Here is a 19102-nt window from a genome sequence, read left to right on the forward strand (position 1 = left end):
TCTAGGGTGAGACGTCGTGCCATCTACTGCCTCCAACTCTCTCTCCGTGGGCCTCGTTCCTGGTGTGAGACATCGTCATCGCTCTCAATGTTTCCACCAGAGGATTCCTATGATCTCACTCCGTTTCCGTGGGTCCCGTTTGCTGAGTTGCACATCGGCAGTGTTCGGTGGTGTAAAGGCCTCTGCATGCTACAGAAACTTCAAAGCAACTGCAACACAACATCGACAAAGCAACGGTGTTTTAGACACTCTGCCTTTATGCTTCTGCAACATCGACGCGCAAAGTTAGTTTAACTAAAGTTAGTTTAGGTTCGTGTTAACTTTAGATAATGTACAAAATAAACGTATTTCCGGTGATTTTAGACGTCGCTCTTTTATTTTGAAAACCCTGACCGGAAGTGTTATAGTGTCTGTTGCTAGCAGCTTAACTTTCTGTGCTTTTCGAGCTAACGTTACCGTAACATCATTAGTTTCCAATGGAGAGGACCTCGGCTCACATGCAGCTCAAACTACCTATTGGAATAAATTAATTGATTGATGTTTAACTTGTCCCTGTGTGTGTCCAGTCATTTCGACTAGCAAACGTTGTATTTAACGTTACCTCAGGACGGATACCATTGTATTTACTTGGTTAGCTATGTAGCTAATGTGGATAGCATTTTGAATAGACCCAATGCTAGCTGGCTGGCTACAGCTTTATTTACTAAATTATGGAGGCTTTTTAATCGTCAAGGTAAGAGAGGATTTGTCATGATCAACTGAAGGCGTATGCTATGGAACAATATGTGCTTGGGTTTTCAGAAAAAGGCGAGCTATGTGACGCTGATTATTTAGCGTCAACGCTGGCTTCAACAATGGAGGATATTATTCTCTGCGGGACTAATATTATTCTATGACAGCCCCGCCCCCATTCGCTAACCAACCAATCACTTCTACGCAATATCAACGCAACGGTTGTTCAGATTAGATTCTGGGGACATGTACGCAACGTCCAAGCAACACAGTCTACAAGACCCTCTAAAACAACCGCGCTGAAATCGCGCCGATGTTGTGTTGCAGTTGCTCTGAAGTTTCTGTAGCATGCAGAGGCCTTAAGGCATCGTCATCGCTCTCTAGGCTTCCACGGGAGGATGCCTATGTTCTCACTCCTTTTTCATGGACTCTGTTTGCTGTGTTGCCCGTCGGCAAGTGTTCTGGTGAGTCTGAACAGGACCAGCCCCAGAACTTTCATTTCAGTCATGGACTCTAGAAGATTCACCTGTGTATTTTGAGTTCTCCCTTAAAGGGACAGTGCAGCTTCTGTGTTGTGTGTAACGATCCCATACTCAGCCCTCATTTGGGCTGTGGGGGAGAAGGAACATTGGAGGCCTACCTTCCTCCAGTCTCATACCACCCTCTAGTGGTCACCAGCAGTTGGTGCAGACATTGATTACATTGTTAACTCACATGCTTACTTTGATTAATGGGATGATTAATGGGATGTCACTGTGTGTGTTGTTGTTGAACTTCCCCACCCTGGTGTGAATTGGTTTCCCTGGTTAGTGTTTTGGTATATTGCTTATTGTCTAGTGGTTAAATGTTTGTTTTGGACTGGCCTGGCCAGCTGTTGTCAATCATCGTTAGTCTTGGTATTTAAGTGTGTGTCTTCCTCTCTTCTGGTTGTGGCGTCATCCCTCCATGTTACCCCCATTTACCACTGTGTTCCCTTGCCCGTCGTGCCTGCTGTCATCTCTCCCGTGCCTTGCTGTTTTTGTACTAAGTGTTGTAAGTAGTTTAAGTATTCCGTTTTCGTTCTCGTGCTGTCGTGTATTAGCGCCAGCTCGGCTGTGCCATTTATGTTCCGTTTTGTAACGTCTCGTCTTTCAGTAAAGTCTATATGTATACACGTTATCCTGCCGTCTCTGCCTCCTCCATTCCTGTCCGCAACTGAGCTCTCATCGCCTTCCCTCACTACCCCAATCGTAACAGAATGACGCCACCACGCAAGAGCTCAGCGGACAAAGTCACGGAGACGTTGGACATTGTGCTTGGCATGTTAGACGGGGATCTGACCAGCTACTCTCCAGCTAAATGGGTCTTCTGGATGAAACTCATAGACAACGTAGCGAAGGAGAGTCCAACACAGGCACCTCAGATGAGGCTTATGACTGACAAAGTCTGTGCTCTCATGGAGACAGCTAGGCGAGCCTCGTCTGCTAGCTTAGCTCCTGCAGCTAGCCAGGCATCCACAGCTAATCCAACCCCTACCGTTAGCCTAGCTCCTGCAGTTAGCCAGGCCCTCCCAGCTAGCATTGTTCCTGCAGCTAGTCGGGCCCCCCCAGCTAGCACAGTCCCCACTGCTAGCCTAGGCTCTGAAGCTAGCCAGGTTCAACCAGCTAGCATAACCCTCACTGTTAGCCTAGCTCATGAAGCTAACCAGGTCTCCCCAGCTAGCAGTGGCCCTACAGTGAGTCCAGGCCCCACAGTTAGCCTAGCTCCGCAGCTCGCAGACTTCCGAGAGCTAGCAAGGCTCGGAGGTCTAGCAAGGCTCAGGCTAGTATTGCTAACAAGGCCTCCACAGCTGGTCCAGCTAGCATTACCCCGAAAGCTAGCCTAGCTCCTACAGCTAGCATTGTTCCGGCAGTTAGCCAGGCCTCCCCAGTTAGCACAGTCCCCACTGCTAGCTTAGGCTCTGCAGCTAAACAGGCCTTCCCAGCTAGCACAGTTCTCACTGCTAGCTTAGGCTCTGTAGCTAGCCAGGTTCAACCTACTAACCTTTCCCCCACAGTGAGTCCAGACTCCTCATCCCCGGATCCTACACCACGCCTCGCAGCCGAGACCGGTCCGATCTCCACGCCCTGCCCGGCCTCTACATCTGGTCCGGCTGCTGTGCCGGCTCCCGGCTCCTCAACTGACCCTGGCTCCCCGTCTGGTCCAGCTCTGCGCCGTGATCGGCGTCCTGGTCCTCGCCGTGGTCGTCGCCGTGGTCTTCGCCGTGGCATTCGCCGTGGTCTGCGTGGGCTCCTGCTCCGGGGGTCGTCGCCGCCGCACCTCCGTTCCGGCTCTCCTGAACCAGTTCCTAGTCCGGCGGCTGGAGGGTCTCGCTTCGGGGATCCGGCTCCGGGGTCCAGCTCCCCTTCCCGGGCTTCTACACATGTCCCCACCCCCCCTCGTCGGACCTCTGTTCCCAGGTCCAGCCCTCCTCCCCGGGTCTTGGTGCCCATCCCCACCCCCCCTCGTCGGGCCTCTGTTCCCAGGTCCAGCCCCCCTCTCTGGGTCTCGGCACCCATCCCCACCCCCCCTCGTCGGGCCTCTGTTCCCAGCTCCAACCCCCCTCTCCGGGTCTCTGCACCCATTCCCACCCCCCCTCGTCGGGCCTCTGTTCCCAGCTTCCCTGTTCCCGGCCTCTGCACCTGTTTTCAGCCCCCCTGACTGCTATGCCCCTCCTGGGTTCTTTTTTCGGGCTCCCGGCCCCAGTTCTCCGGGTCCTCGCCCTCACTTCGGTCCGGGGTCTCGGCCTCCGGCCTCGCCCATTCCCGGACACGTCTATATTAAAGGCAGCCCAAGAGTCCTTCCGCATTGGCGTTTTGCGCTCTGATTGGCCGAGCGCGCGCATGCACATGAGCCGCGACGCGCTCCTTAGCCAGGAATCCAAACTCTGTTTAAGCTCCAGAGAGCGAGGCTGAAAATCCACAGTTCTTGCCCCACTGATGGAGCCGAATCCCGGATCCGAGTTTTCTGATGAATACCCCCAATATGGAGGTCCCGAACGCAATTAAGTATTGATTACGCCGTAACAAATCATTAAAAAAATATACCGTTAACTGGAGTATGTTGTTTCTTTACATATATGTTGGATTAGAGAATTGGTTTGTCGCGACAATCTAATAAAAAATCGCAATTTACCCGGTGGCTACAACAACAGACATCATTGTTTACAATGAATGGTGGGGCTAATCGACACGGACGCGTTAAACTAAGCGCTGCGCTCTCTCACCGGCCGTCTTACCCCACGGACGCGCGCTCGTCCTCGGCATCGCCATCGGTCAACCGCCGCCACGGCCACCGGAGCACCGCGCGCCCCAGCCCAGCCCCATCGTTCATTGTAAACAATGATGCATGTAGTTACTGTGTGCGATTTTTTATTGGATTGTCATGACAAACCAATTCTCTAATCCAACATATATGTAAAGAAACAACATACTCCAGTTAACGGTATATTTTTTTAATGATTTGTTACGGCGTAATCAATACTTAATTGCGTTCGGGACCTCCATATTTTGGGGGTATTCATCAGAAAACTCGGATCCGGGATTCGGCTCCATCAGTGGGGCAAAAACTGTGGATTTTCAGCCTCGCTCTCTGGAGCTTAAACGGAGTTTGGATTCCTGGCTAAGGAGCGCGTCGCGGCTCATGCTCATGCGCATGCGCGCGCTCGGCCAATCAGAGCGTAAAAAAGCCAATGCGGAAGGACTCTTCGGCTGCCTTTAATATAGACGCTTCCCGGACGTTGTTATCGACCGTCTGGAAGCCGCCCGTTCAGGGGGGGGGGGGTACTGTAACGATCCCATACTCAGCCCTCGTTTGGGCTGTGGGGGGAGAAGGAAAATTGGAGGCCTACCTTCCTCCAATCTCATACCACCCTCTAGTGGTCACCAGCAGTTGGTGCAGACATTGATTACATTGTTAACTCACATGCTTACTTTGATTAATGGGATGATTAATGGGATGTCACTGTGTGTGTTGTTGTTGAACTTCCCCACCCTGGTGTGAATTGGTTTCCCTGGTTAGTGTTTTGGTATATTGCTTATTGTCTAGTGGTTAAATGTTTGTTTTGGACTGGCCTGGCCAGCTGTTGTCAATCATTGTTAGTCTTGGTATTTAAGTGTGTGTCTTCCTCTCTTCTGGTTGTGGCGTCATCCCTCCATGTTACCCCCAGTTACCACTGTGTTCCCTTGCCCGTCGTGCCTGCTGTCATCTCTCCCGTGCCTTGCTGTTTTTGTACTAAGTGTTGTAAGTAGTTTAAGTATTCCTACCTCCGGTCAATGGTCTCTAACTACACACCCTCAAGACCCCTACGCTCTGCATCTTCTGGCCGCCTCAGACCTACTCCTATCCAAGCTCCCGGAGGGTCATCAAAGAGAAGGCGCCTATTCTCAGTCCTTGCCCCACAATGGTGGAATGAACTACCCATCCCAGTTAGGACAGCCGAATCCCGTCCAATCTTTCGCCCGTCGACTAAAGACTCACTTCTTCAACCATTATCTGAAATGATAAAATAAAAATAAAAAATTAAATTAAATAAAAATAAAATAAAAATCTAACCCTGACTAACCTTACTGTCATGCACTTGTCCTAATAAACTAACCTACACTGTAACACGCAACACTTTGATGAACATTGTTACTCAGCTGATAGAGTTGTATCCTTCCTGATGACCTGTCGTACAGAACTTGTAAGTCGCTTTGGATAAAAGCGTCAGCTAAATGACTAAATGTAAATGTAAATGTATTCCGTTTTCGTGCCTCAGTTCGTCGTGTATTAGCGCCAGCTCGGCTGTGCCATTTATGTTCCGTTTTGTAACGTGTCGTCTTTCAGTAAAGTCTATATGTATACACGTTATCCTGCCGTCTCTGCCTCCTCCATTCCTGTCCGCAACTGAGCTCTCATCGCCTTCCCTCACTACCCCAATCGTAACAGTTGTGCAATTGGGGTTGCATTACAATCCCTAACAGCTATATCTATATTCTATATTATAGCTATGGAGATAATACTATGGTCATTTGACAGTCAGTATCTTCCGCTGAACATGCAAAAAAGAATACATTTCTTCATGTATACATTCACGCATTATCCCGTGGTGAATATTGTATAATTTTCAGAGTGATCCAGGCTAATTCCTGAAAAGCTGAGTTATAGGGATGATGAGAATTCTGCTAAAAGCATTGGCGTTTCATCCCTGGACACGCTACTATTTCCAAATCAAATGTATATAATCGGTATTATGTTTCATCATGAATGCATGAATGGGGGGCGCCCTCGTAGCGCATATGTTACAGGTACCAGGATATGGCACCTGATAGCAGATATATGTTCAACCTATGAAACAGGTTGTAGTTAGTCATTTGACAAAGGAAGGTGCAGACACGATGTTACTGACTCTGGGTCCTCCCGGTTGTCTTTCAACAACGTTTATTTATTCCACAGAATAATCAATCAATCATTGTATCATCATTGTATCATCATTGTATCATCATTGTATCATCATTGTATAATCATTCAGTTCAATTAGTTACATTACTTTAATACATTCAATTATAATCCCATTCTTGTTATTAATTCAAAAGCATATTCATCATTGCAACACACATTCTACCCTTTTAGGATACCCTGGTTCACTTCAATAGCATTTTCCCTTTAAATGTAGTTATCCAGTATTATATACTGTACATTGTAATTACTTATGTCTTTATACATATTTGGCGTCTTAAGTATAAGCATGTGAGAAGAGAAACATTCTCCTGTTAACCTCTGTCTAGACATGTCTAGGCATGTTGGAAGAGACCATCGTATGTCTTCTTTTAAACAACACTGTCATTCTCATTGTCTGTCAAACAATTCCTTAAATCACCAATAAGTGTTACCTTTATCATCAGTCATTTATCATCAGTCATATCCACTATTCTCTAGTATACAGAAATACCTCAACACCTCAGTGTTACCCATATTTGTGTTCCGGTTCAAGTTCTATTGAAACTCAAATGTGCAATGAAAGTGCATTTATATATCTATATATGTATCGGGCCGTTCTCAACCCTACTAGGAATTTGCTAAACCGTGACCATGGTATAACTCAAGGGAATAGATTTATATTTACATTTAACGGAGGGCGCAATAGAGAGAGAGAGAGAGAGAGAGAGAGAGAGAGAGAGAGAGAGAGAGAGAGAGAGAGAGAGAGCATGTGGTACCGCTCCGGTGCTTAGCCACCTCCCAGGTAGTGTAAGCTAAAGTAATTTCCCTCTAACCGTCTTGTACACAATATACACATTTACTACACAGCAATTCAACCCAAAACAGTATGTATTTCAAAACATAAACCTTTACAATCCCCTTGGAGATACTTAACTCCGACACGTTAGTGATTAAATGGACAATTGTATTCCAACACTCTATTTAAATGTACCCCGAGACATGGCGCCATCAATAGACGGTCTGCTTCTCAACCACGTTACTTGTTGTCTTAAACTTCTTAAACTTGGCTCAAACATCGACAATAGTTACTTCATTTGAACCCTCGACATTGCATGTATCCTTGTTAACCTTTATGTGTGTTTTGTAGTATATTACCCACCTATGAAACAGGTTGTAGTTAGTCATTTGACAAAGGAAGGTGCAGACACGATGTTACTGACTCTGGGTCCTCCCGGTTGTGAGACTGAGGTCGCCTCGTGCGTCCCTAAGCACAAAGTACGGTTCCCTGGAAGGCGAAGCCACTAAACACCAGTCCTATACTGCCACCTATTGACCAAATTATGTTAATGTCACCCATTACATATAAATGACTGTTCTACCTTGTTTCTGATGGAGGTAATCCTGTACCAATATGTTCACACTGTTTTGACACATAATCTAAAGATATTAACGTGATACCACTTCTAGTGGGCATCACACATACCATAGTGCCTCGCACACCTACGCGGCCGTCCCAGGTTCGCTTCCCGCTCCCGGGGGATAATTTGTCGCATGTCTTCCCCACTCTTCTCCCGTTCACCCTCTCCTCTGACGGCCATGTCTGACCAGAAAAATGCATGAAAAGGGGGGGGGGGGGGGGGGGTAGTTTCTGATGCTTTGATTGCCAGTAACGGCATTCGTGTTATGGTTTGTAACCGACCCCAATCGCACAACACAAGACAGGTATGATGGTTTGCCAAGAAACAGATATTTATTTAGAACAGGGAAAAAGGGCACTGTCCCCTTAAGGGAGAAAACACAAAACAAAGGAATAACACGAGAGGGGAAGGTAAGTGCCTTTAAGAGGTGGGCAGGTAAAGGGAACACTATGGGAAGGTAAAGGGAACGCCTAAGGGAAGGTTAAGGGAACGCCTTGGGAAGGTTAAGGGAACGCCTTGGGACAGAGGACTAGGGACTAAGAGAGCTAGGGATAGAGGACTAGGGACTAGGAGAACTAGGGATAGAGGACTAGGGACTAGGAGAACTAGGGAACAGGTTCTGGGGAACTGAGGGCCAGGTTCTGGTGACAGAGGGAACAGAGGCCCGCGGAGGCGGGCTGGGGACAGGGAGGAACTGGGGACAGGTGGGAAAACATCTGGGCCGCTCTGCAGAACAGAGGAGAGGGTTAATATTCAAAGGGAAAAAACAGAGCAGATGCAGAACAGTCCAAATAACAAAGTAACAAAGTAAATACTATCTTCGTGTGAACAAACACACAGTGGGAGATGGAATGTCCAAAATAATATCCACGAGAGAACAAAACAGAGTGGGAGATGAAATGTCCAAACAAATAACTAAGTGAGAACTAAAGGAGGCAATACGCTGGGGAACAGCAGCGGGACGAGGGCAAGGGGCATTACGCTGAGTGAGTGACATCACAATCTAAACTCACCCAGGCGTATGCGTAAAGGTACAGGGACAGCAGCGGGAACGGGGGCAAGAGGCATTACGCTGAGTGAGTGACATCACAATCAAAACTCACCCAGGCGTATGCGTAAAGGTACAGGGACAGCAGCGGGAACGGGGGCAAGGGTACTACGCTGAGTGAGTGACATCACAATCAAAACTCACCCAGGCGTATGCGTAAAGGTACAGGGACAGCAGCGGGAACGGGGGCAAGGGCACTACGCTGAGTGAGTGACATCACAATCAAAACTCACCCAGGCGTATGCGTAAAGGTACAGGGACAGCAGCGGGAACGGGGGCAAGGGCACTACGCTGAGTGAGTGACATCACAATCAAAACTCACCCAGGCGTATGCGTAAAGGTAAGGGACAGCAGCGGGGCGAGGGCATCGCCACCGGGTGGCTGGCTGTCCGAGCCGAGGAACAGAGTGCTGGAACAGTGGCGGTGACGAGGGAGTCGTCCACCGGGTAGCCGACTGTCGGAGCCGAGGAACAGAGTGCTGGAACAGTGGCGGTGACGAGGGTGTCGTCCACCGGGTAGCCGCTGTCGGAGCCGAGGAACAGAGTGCGCGCCACACCTTGGTGTGCGAGTCGGAACAGTGGCGGTGGCGAGGGCGTCGTCCACCGGGTAGCCGCTGTCGGAGCCGAGGAACAGAGTGCGCGCCACACCTTGGTGTGCGCGTCGGAACAGTGGCGGTGGCGAGGGCGTCGTCCACCGGGTAGCCGCTGTCGGAGCCGAGGAACAGAGTGCGCGCCACACCTTGGTGTGCGCGTCGGAACCGAGAGACGCCTCGGGGTGCGTCTGCGGGGAGGAGTGTGCCAAGCACGAAGGTCTGGAAGATGCGCGTCGGCGCGCTGAGGTCTGGAGAGCGTGCCAAGCTCGAAGGTCTGGAAGATGCGCGTCTGTGCGCTGGTACGGAGGAGCGTGCCAAGCTCGAAGGTCTGGAAGATGCGCGTCAGTGCGCTGGTACGGAGGAGCGTGCCAAGCTCGAAGGTCTGGAAGATGCGCGTCAGTGCGCTGGTACGGAGGAGCGTGCCAAGCTCGAAGGTCTGGAAGATGCGCGTCTGTGCGCTGGTACGGAGGAGCGTGCCAAGCTCGAAGGTCTGAAGTGGAACACTGGAATACCTCCCGTAGAGGATTAGAGAGCGCAGTACAGTGTCTCCCTCCAGGCAAACGGCGGAAGGTGGCGAAGGCTTGAGCGCATCTGGCGCGCTGGTCTGGAGTGGAACACTGGAATACCTCCCGTAGAGAATTAGAGAGCGCAGTACAATGTCTCCCTCCAGGCAAACGGCGACAGGTGGCCAAGGCCCTTGAAGATGCGCGTTGCGCGCTGGTGACTGGAGAGCGTGCCAAGCTCGAGGGTCCGGGAGATGCGCGTTGGTCTAGATGTGCGTCAGGACGAACAGCTGCGCTGGGGTCTGCAGTGGAGCGCTGGGGTGCCTCCCGTGGAAGTTACAGGGAGCGCAGAACAGTCTCCTCCACAGGCTACGGCGACAGCAGACGAAGGCTGGAGCAAACATCTCAAGGCTGGAGAGATCCATCTTACAGCATTGGTAGACCAGAGGATCTCCCGAAAAAGTCTAGATGTTAGAGAATATGACTCAGCATGAATACAACACGACCCCACGCCAAAACGAGGGGAAGCGCCCTGGTATTTAAAGCCCACAGGGGGACTAATTAGCCTGCCACCACAGGTGCGAGAGATAATAGAATATCAAACAGGTGTGGCCACTAAGGGTAAGGAACGAGAGGGTGGGGGCTAGAGAGAGTGAGTAGGGAATTCCTAACAGTAGGCTTAAAGAAGACAGAGAAAAGGTAGAGAGCAGCGGGCAAAACCTCACAATTCGTTTTGAACACCACACAGGCTGCTCAGCCGGATCGATATGAAATCATTGCAGGATCAAGGTGGAATTGACGTCAGATAGTCCTTACCTTTGATCGGGGCTATTCCAAAAAGAATATTCCAATTGTTTGATCGCGATTTCCAGTATTGATGTCCATCTGGTCCACGACATAATCCGGCACAACGCATGCACGCACGCACGCACGCACGCACGCACGCACGCACGCACGCACGCACGCACGCACGCACGCACGCACGCACGCACGCACGCACACACACACACACACACACACACACACACACACACACACACACACACACACACACACACACACACACACACACACACAATACTTGAGAGTGAAATGAGTGAAAACTAAATAAATTCTGGTGTAAATAAAACAGACAACAGAGCCTAAATTAAACGAATGAAATGAAACCCTTTTAAGCTCATATTTTAGTTTTACAGACAACTAAAACAAGGGAGGAGAGTATGTAGGAGAAATTCAAATTAGTGTTTTTATTTTATTTTATTCTATTTATTTTGAGGCTTTCTGATTTTTTCACCCATCCCAATTTAGTCGTTATGCCAATTCCCTTCCTGGTCTAATCTAATCTAATCTAATCTAATCTAATCTAATCTAATCTAATCTAATCTAATCTAATGGGGAAAAAATTCCAATAAAAAGTCTCAAGTCTCGGTTTTATGACACAGTGTATACCATGGGATTTGTCATTTGCTGTATAATGACAATACATTTGAATGTAATGTAATGTAAAATTTTATAGCAACTAATCTTATAGTTCTAACGATGAGGCTGTTTCCTAAAACCTTTCCCTAACATTCACCAAATATCCTTCTCTAGCATAACCCAATGCCAGGGGTTATTGTTGCTTCACATTAGCCTAAGTTGTTTTTCTTTCATAAGCCTAAGTCATTTCTGAAACCCCTACGTTTCTTTTGCTGATCTCATCCTTTGAGATCCTCTGCCAAGCCGTTTCAACTCTTCAACTCAGAAGATTTAGATATTATCTGAGTCAGCAGAAGCATTCTACTATTGTTGGAACACGATACAGCATGTATACTGTACATTAGTATCCTGAGATGGTGCATTGGTTAAGTTAGGACAGCTGAAACCCGTCCAATCTTTCGCCGTCGACTAAAGACGCACTTCTTCAACCATTATCTGAAATGAAAAAAATAATTATAATAATAATCTAACCCTAACTAACCTTACTGTCATGCACTTGTCCTAATAAACTAACCCACACTGTAGCACTCAACACTTTGATGAACGTTGTTACTCAGCTGATAGAGTTGTGCCCTTCCTGATTACTTGTCGTACAGAACTTGTAAAATGTAAATGTTAAGATCCTGCCTCTGGAACCACATGGACCCCTGCTGGCCTGGGATCAGATCTCACCGGAACCTTCTCTCCTCTTCCTCTGGAACCACATGGACCCCTGCTGGCCTGGGATCAGATCTCACCGGAACCTTCTCTCCTCTTCCTCTGGAACCACACAAACCCCTGCTGGCCTGGGATCAGATCTCACCGGAACCTTCTCTCCTCTTCCTCTGGAACCACATGGACCCCTGCTGGCCTGGGATCAGATCTCTCCTGTGGCCTTCTTATCTCCCATGACTTGTCTACTGAAAAACGAGAGCAAACTATCCAAACTACCTTTGAGTGTACACTCACTGGGAAGAGTGTAGAATGGATGCACAAACAGCTTGACTTGTGAATATAAGTAACATATGAATGAACATTATGAGTATTAACTAATTTCATCATGCACTTGAGGTGTACAATTTCACTTTTTTATTATTATTATTATTTTTTACTCACCATCCTAATCATGTAAGATTGAAAGCTTTGGATATCTAGAATTCGAGAAATATTCTAAAACAACAACAACAACAACAACAACAACAACAACAACAACAACAACAACAACAACAACAACAACAACAGCATAGAAAATGGACAACTGAAAGGCTTAACACATTGACCACCGGAGGTCACTGTGGGCGTATGACCGTTTGTGCCAGCGCTTTGTTCAATGGAGAGAATGCCGTGTTTGCGAGTGCTAAAACTATATTAAATATTATAGCTATGGATCTAATAACGTTGTCGATTGTCAGTGAGTTTCTTCTGGTCAACATGCAAAAACATAATTTTTTCATCCGTACATTTTCGTTTTATACCGTGGTGAATATGAGTATAGTTTGAGTGATTCTGAGTAATCCCAGGAAAAGATGCGAAAACAGCCCTTTAGTTAAATCCACTTATCACGTTGCCATTTTTTGCCTGATTATCGAATCTTCCTGAAATCAACGCTAGATTATCGTTATTATGTCTCCTCATGCACGCATGAAAGGGGGCTTGTAGCGGGGTGCCCCTCCGTGCTGTGATGTGACCAACGGGAAACAACACACACACATTCCACACAGACAGCTTCGATCGCGGGAGAAATAAATTGGATATATACTGTCCTTACCTTGTCTCTGATGTAATGCAAAAAAATAATCCAATTATCTGATCGCCATTCCAAGTACTGGTTGCGGTAGTCCCACGTTATCCGGCATTGCAATTGAACGAGGGGCGGGAGGGCAGCCTAGTTGATGCATCGTTGTAAGCGCTTGTCTTGCCGGAGTATTTAAAACCCCGCCCGCATGGCTCAGCTCGGCCCAGAAAACAGTATTTAAAACCCCGCCCGCACGGCTCAGCTCGGCCCTGAAAACAAACGACATCGTTTCAAATGGAGTGCAATAGCGGCCGCAAGGATCTCAGACACACTCAGAACAGCCTGCACAGGCTGCCCCGATGAATTATGAATGGTTAACGAGTATACTCGTTGTCTGGCGCTCAACGATTGGCGGGCTAACACGAGTTAACTCGTTGTTGGTGCAGAAAGGGTTAAAGCTACATTGTGTAATATTATTTTTGTTTGAATATTGCTCCAAATCCTATCCTAACATGGATACATTGACTTACAGTCTACTGTGAGTGAGTCTCATTGATCAGTGTATCAGCAGTGAGTCTCATTGATCAGTGTAGCAGTAGAGTCATTGATCAGTGTAGCAGTAGAGTCATTGATCAGTGTATCAGCAGTGAGGTTCATTGATCAGTGTATCAGCAGTGAGGTTCATTGATCAGTGTATCAGCAGTGAGTCATTGATCAGTGTATCAGCAGTGAGGTTCATTGATCAGTGTATCAGCAGTGAGCTTCATTGATCAGTGTATCAGCAGTGAGCTTCATTGATCAGTGTATCAGTAGTGAGTCATTGATCAGTGTATCAGTAGTGAGTCATTGATCAGCAGTGTAGCAGCAGTGAGTCATTGATCAGTGTAGCAGCAGTGAGTCATTGATCAGTGTATCAGTAGTGAGTCATTGATCAGTGTATCAGCAGTGAGCTTCATTGATCAGTGTAGCAGCAGAGTCATTGATCAGTGTAGCAGCAGTGAGTCTCATTGATCAGTGTATCAGCAGTGAGTCTCATTGATCAGTGTATCAGCAGTGAGATTCATTGATCAGTGTAGCAGCAGTGAGGTTCATTGATCAGTGTATCAGCACTGCAGTGAGTCATTGATCAGTGTAGCAGCGGTGAGTAATTGATCAGTGTATCAGCAGTGAGTCTCATTGATCAGTGTATCAGCAGTGAGTCTCATTGATCAGTGTATCAGCAGTGAGCTTCATTGATCAGTGTATCAGCAGTGAGATTCATTGATCAGTGTATCAGCAGTGAGTCTCATTGATCAGTGTATCAGCAGTGAGTCTCATTGATCAGTGTATCAGCAGTGAGCTTCATTGATCAGTGTATCAGCAGTGAGTCTCATTGATCAGTGTATCAGCTGTGAGTCTCATTGATCAGTGTATCAGCAGTGAGATTCATTGATCAGTGTATCAGCAGTGAGTCTCATTGATCAGTGTATCAGCAGTGAGTCTCATTGATCAGTGTATCAGCAGTGAGTCTCATTGATCAGTGTATCAGCAGTGAGTCTCATTGATCAGTGTATCAGCAGTGAGTCATAGATGGTGTAGTAGTTAGTGGTTAACACTGTTACAGCTAGAAGGTCCAGGGTTCAATTCCCACTTGGGGACCAGGTTCCCGGGTTGCCAGTGACGGGCCTTTCTGTGTGGAGTTTGCATGTTCTCCCCCCCCCCCCCCCCCCCCCCCGTGCTCGCAAGGGTTTCTCCTCCAGAAAAAGAGATAAACCCAATGGAAAAACATGCAGAACAGATCGTTTAACGCTGTTTAACGTCCCTGCATGGCGAAGACGGACGGGAGCACTTGGATTGGCCCCCGGGGCGTGGCCCCACAAGCCACAGCCCATGTCTGCTCCCGGCTGCCCTCAGGGGGGGGGGGGAGGACGACGAGGCAGTGCAGAGACATCAGTTCTACAGTTTCACTGAGAGGTTCCCGCCGCTTAACGAATCACAGACGCTCAAAAGGGAATTCTGTTGGAATAGGCGCAACATTTTGCGGTCGTTTAGTGGTTAGTCTACACCGTCCTCCTCTCCCCGCTGGACTGTCTTCAACAGGGACCACGAGGAGCCGACCGCGGGAAGCGCTTCCTCTAACCAGAGTCCCTCCGAGCCTCTCTGTGAGGGGGAGCCTGGCGGTGAAGAAGCGGTTCAGTCCTGCGTGACGAGAGCCCCCCCCCCCCCCCCCCGTCTGGCAGAAGCCCTTATCGTCGCACACTAGGGAAAGAAAACTTTCCGGGTTGTTTGCATTTCTCAAACCAATCACAACTGTCTATGATGGATGGTGGTGCTGAACCCAAAATGCAACTCGCTAAAAAAAAACTGCGTCGGGGGAGAAGATGTTCCGTCGTGAGAGTAGCTCGCTGGACTTGTTGTTGTTGTTGTTGTTGTTGTTGATCCTGGTGACAGGGATCTTGAAAACAACAGCAGCGAGTGGAACGGGAAGCTGAGTCGCTGGCAGAATAATTAGCGGATGCCGATGGGAGGCTTGTAACTGCGGTTTAGCGAGCCGTGAGTCACACTCGGAGACTTTAGAGCGGAATATATCTCTGCTGTGCCGCTCGATGAGCGATGAGTCGATGACTCACTCACAGTGGATAGTGATGTATAAAATGGCATTATAAATATATACCTACTTATACACCTACATATAACCCATATAACTCTGTATGATAGCATGTACAATAATGCTGTATATACTGTGTGTATATATATATATATATATATATATATATATATATATATATATATATATATATATATATATATATATATATATATATATATATATATATATGTATATATCCACATCTATTTGTATATAATAATTTTTACACATCTGTAGATACTATATCTGTACATATCCCATACCTACTCTTAATAGCTACCATAGTGTCTTTATACCTGTATCACTGTACATATTGTCTACAACTCAAATCACCTGTACATTGTATATTACTATTGCACTTTTCTGTTACATTTGCACTCTGGTTGGATGCCAAACTTATTTTCGTTGTACTAATGTACTGTACTTGTGCTGTATGATGAAAATACATTTGAATATAATCTAATTATCGCAATGGGTCCCTAATTAATAACAGCACCTATTGGCAGAGTTTGAGTCAAGCTACTTTAGAAATAAATCATCTAATTTCAAAGCGTTCATACGTTCCACTATAAACCATTGTATAGCCATTGGAAGCTTTAGCTTCCACAAGGAAGCATACTAGGACCGCTACTGTTCCTAATTTATGCAAATGACATGTCGTCAGCTTGTGACTGCAACTTGTTCTTGTTCGCGGATGACTCAGCCCTGCTGGTCTCTGACAAGAACAAGTTACAGGTTGAAAAAACCCTCAGCTCAGAACTCGGCAGAATCTGCACCTGGCTCGCTGATAACAAACTATCATTACACATGGGCAAAACAGAGTCCATTCTCTTCGGATCAAATAACAAACTCAGCAAGACCGACGGCTTCTCAGTTACAGTGGGTGACAATATTGTCACAAGGAAAGAAGATATTACCTACCTGGGTTCCATCCTAGAGGCAAATCTTTCCTGTGATTATCCAAGGTAATAAAAAAAGTCAACCAACGAACTAGATTCTTGTACCGGATCTCCTCTCTGGTAAACAAGAATACCCTGAAGACTCTGGCAGGAGCACTCATTCAAGGGTTCTACGACTATGCTTGCACCTCATGGTACCAAAGCACCTCAAAGGCGCTAAAAACAAGATTACAAACATCACAAAACAAACTGGTCAGACTACTACTTGACCTTACTCCTAGAACCCACCTCACCCCTGCCTACTTTGACTACCTAGGATGGCTTAGAGTAGACGACAGAGTACAGCAACTTGCAATGGGCCTGGTCTACAACAAGATACACTATACGACTAAGGTACCCATGTACATGTCAAAATACTTCCCAAAGGTCAGTGAATACCACGACCACAACACCAGAGGGAGCTCAACAAATCATGTTAAACCCAGATTCGGCTCAAACAAGGGACTAAACACGTTTCGCAATTATGCCACATCAATGTGGAACGCCCTACCCAAAGCTGTAAAGGAATGTGAATCCCTACCCACTTTCAAAACCGCTCTCTTAAAGAGCACCTACGGGAGGCTGCAATTCTAAATTGGCCACGTAAATGTCCAAACCCCCCCACCACCACCCCCTCCTAATAGACAGTCTCCTCCCCACCGTATGTATATATTCTCTCCCCACCGTATGTATATTTCTCTCCCACCCACCCACCCCCTCCTAATGTACAGTCTCCTCCCCACCGTATGTATATATTCTCTCCCCACCGTATGTATATTTCTCTCCCACCCACCCACCCCCTCCTAATGTACAGTCTCCTCCCCACCGTATGTATATATTCTCTCCCCACCGTATGTATATTTCTCTCCCACCCACCCACCCCCTCCTAATGTACAGTCTCCTCCCCATCATAGAGCTCTGTCAGGATCTATGGGTAACAGTACTGTATATTTGCATATCGTATGTCACAAATGTAACAGTACTATATACCTGTATGCCATATGTCCCTATGCCATAAATGTCATGATGTCATATATATGTCATATATATGTATGTCATAAATGTCACTACAAATTGAAAATGGAGGACCCTGATGTAAACAAGACACACGTCTTTCTCAGGTCTGCATCCCCTTAACAATTGTGTGTATTGAGCCGTACTGTATTGTACACATTCTGCAATCTGTTAAATAAAGTTTTCATTCATTCAGCTTCATCTATCTCATTCTTGTTATGTTTTACAAGCTTACACTTACTGCCCACTGGAGGGCGCTGCAAACCACAGATTCCAACTATAATGAGCAAAGAGTTGTCCTTCCACCTGTATGACGTTTCCACAGGTAGGTTATCCTGTTGTATTTCAGTTCTAATAGTTCTACTCTGCTACCTACAACGTAGTACCGGGTTGCAGTAAAGCTTAAACATGTCCCCTAAACATTTCTATTAAGCCACAGTCTTCTTTTAATTGTTAGTTTCATTATGCATTGTGTGTTGAGTACTGACTTTTAATAATTTTGTTTTGCAATAATACTTGTTTTTGTATGTTTTTTTGTGTGGACCCCAGGAAGGTTGCTATGGTTGCTATGGCACCAGCTAATGGGGATCCGTAATAAAATAAAATAAAATCCACAGTCGTCTTGTTGTCCCTTTGTTATGATTGTATATGCTGTGTGATTGTATATGCTTTTTGTTGTTGTTGTTGTTGTTGTTGTTGTTGTTGTTGTTGTTGCTGCTGCTTATTTATGTATGTACACTCAACGTGCCTGTAAATGAGGGACACTTCAGTTGCCTTTTGAGATTAAATAAAGATTTGAATGAATGGATTAATATAAATACTGAGATTGCAGATAGGGTAGGCCTACTACAGATAGGGTAACGTTACAAATAATTGTTAATACCGGTTGGCAGGGTAAATGATGATTACATAGGACACAAATAATTTTCCTTTTAACTTCATATGTCGTGAGTGTAGAGGACGAATCCAGAAACAAATGAAAATCTACAAATATTGTTACATTGTTACTCAGCTGATAGAGTTGTGTCCTTCCTGATGACTTGTCGTACAGAACTTGTAAGTCGCTTTGGATAAAAGCGTTCAGCTAAATGACTAAATGTATGTAAATGTAAATATACTGTTGAATCAAAATGATAGGTGATTACAGATTAAAATGTTAGAACCAGACAGTCCTAATCAGTAATGATGAGTAGGCCTAATAGATTACATTTTGAAAGAACACTTTCAAACATGGTTACATGGTCTCTTGGAGCGACTGTGGCTCAGGAGGTAGAGCAGTCGTCTGGCAATCTGGAGGTTCCCGGATCGATTCCCGCTCCTCCCGGGCAGCGTGTCGATGTGTCCTTGAGCAAGACACTTAACCCCTAACTGCTCCCGATGAGCAGGTTGGCTCCTTGCATGGTTGCCTCCGCCGTCGGTGTGTGAATGTGTGAGTGAACGGGTAAAATGTGAGGAACAAATTGTAAAGCGCTTTGGATAAAAGTGCTATATAAAAAAGCAGCCATTTACCATCTTGGCTCTGGAGCTGGTGGAGCACCATGCCAAAAAAATACCCAATGAATCTCGTACCACCATTCCTCTATATTGAGTTACTTT

The 19102-nt window shown here is 46.6% G+C and overlaps 1 protein-coding gene across 1 annotated transcript in view; it reads left to right on the forward strand.

The window, feature by feature from the left end:
* Positions 1-1969: 1969 nt before the first annotated feature.
* Positions 1970-19102, forward strand: part of ptpdc1a (protein tyrosine phosphatase domain containing 1a) — a gene marked incomplete at its 5' end in the record, with an annotated part of 47621 nt that continues 30488 nt past the window's right edge. Inside the window, one exon of the mRNA XM_084317099.1 lies at positions 1970-2155. Within this exon, the coding sequence (XP_084173225.1) occupies positions 1970-2155 (186 nt within the window). The remainder of the gene's footprint in view (positions 2156-19102) is intronic.

This window comes from Notolepis coatsorum (genome assembly GCF_963971535.1).
Source record: "Notolepis coatsorum genome assembly, chromosome: 6".
NCBI classification, from domain to species: Eukaryota; Metazoa; Chordata; class Actinopteri; order Aulopiformes; family Paralepididae; genus Notolepis; species Notolepis coatsorum.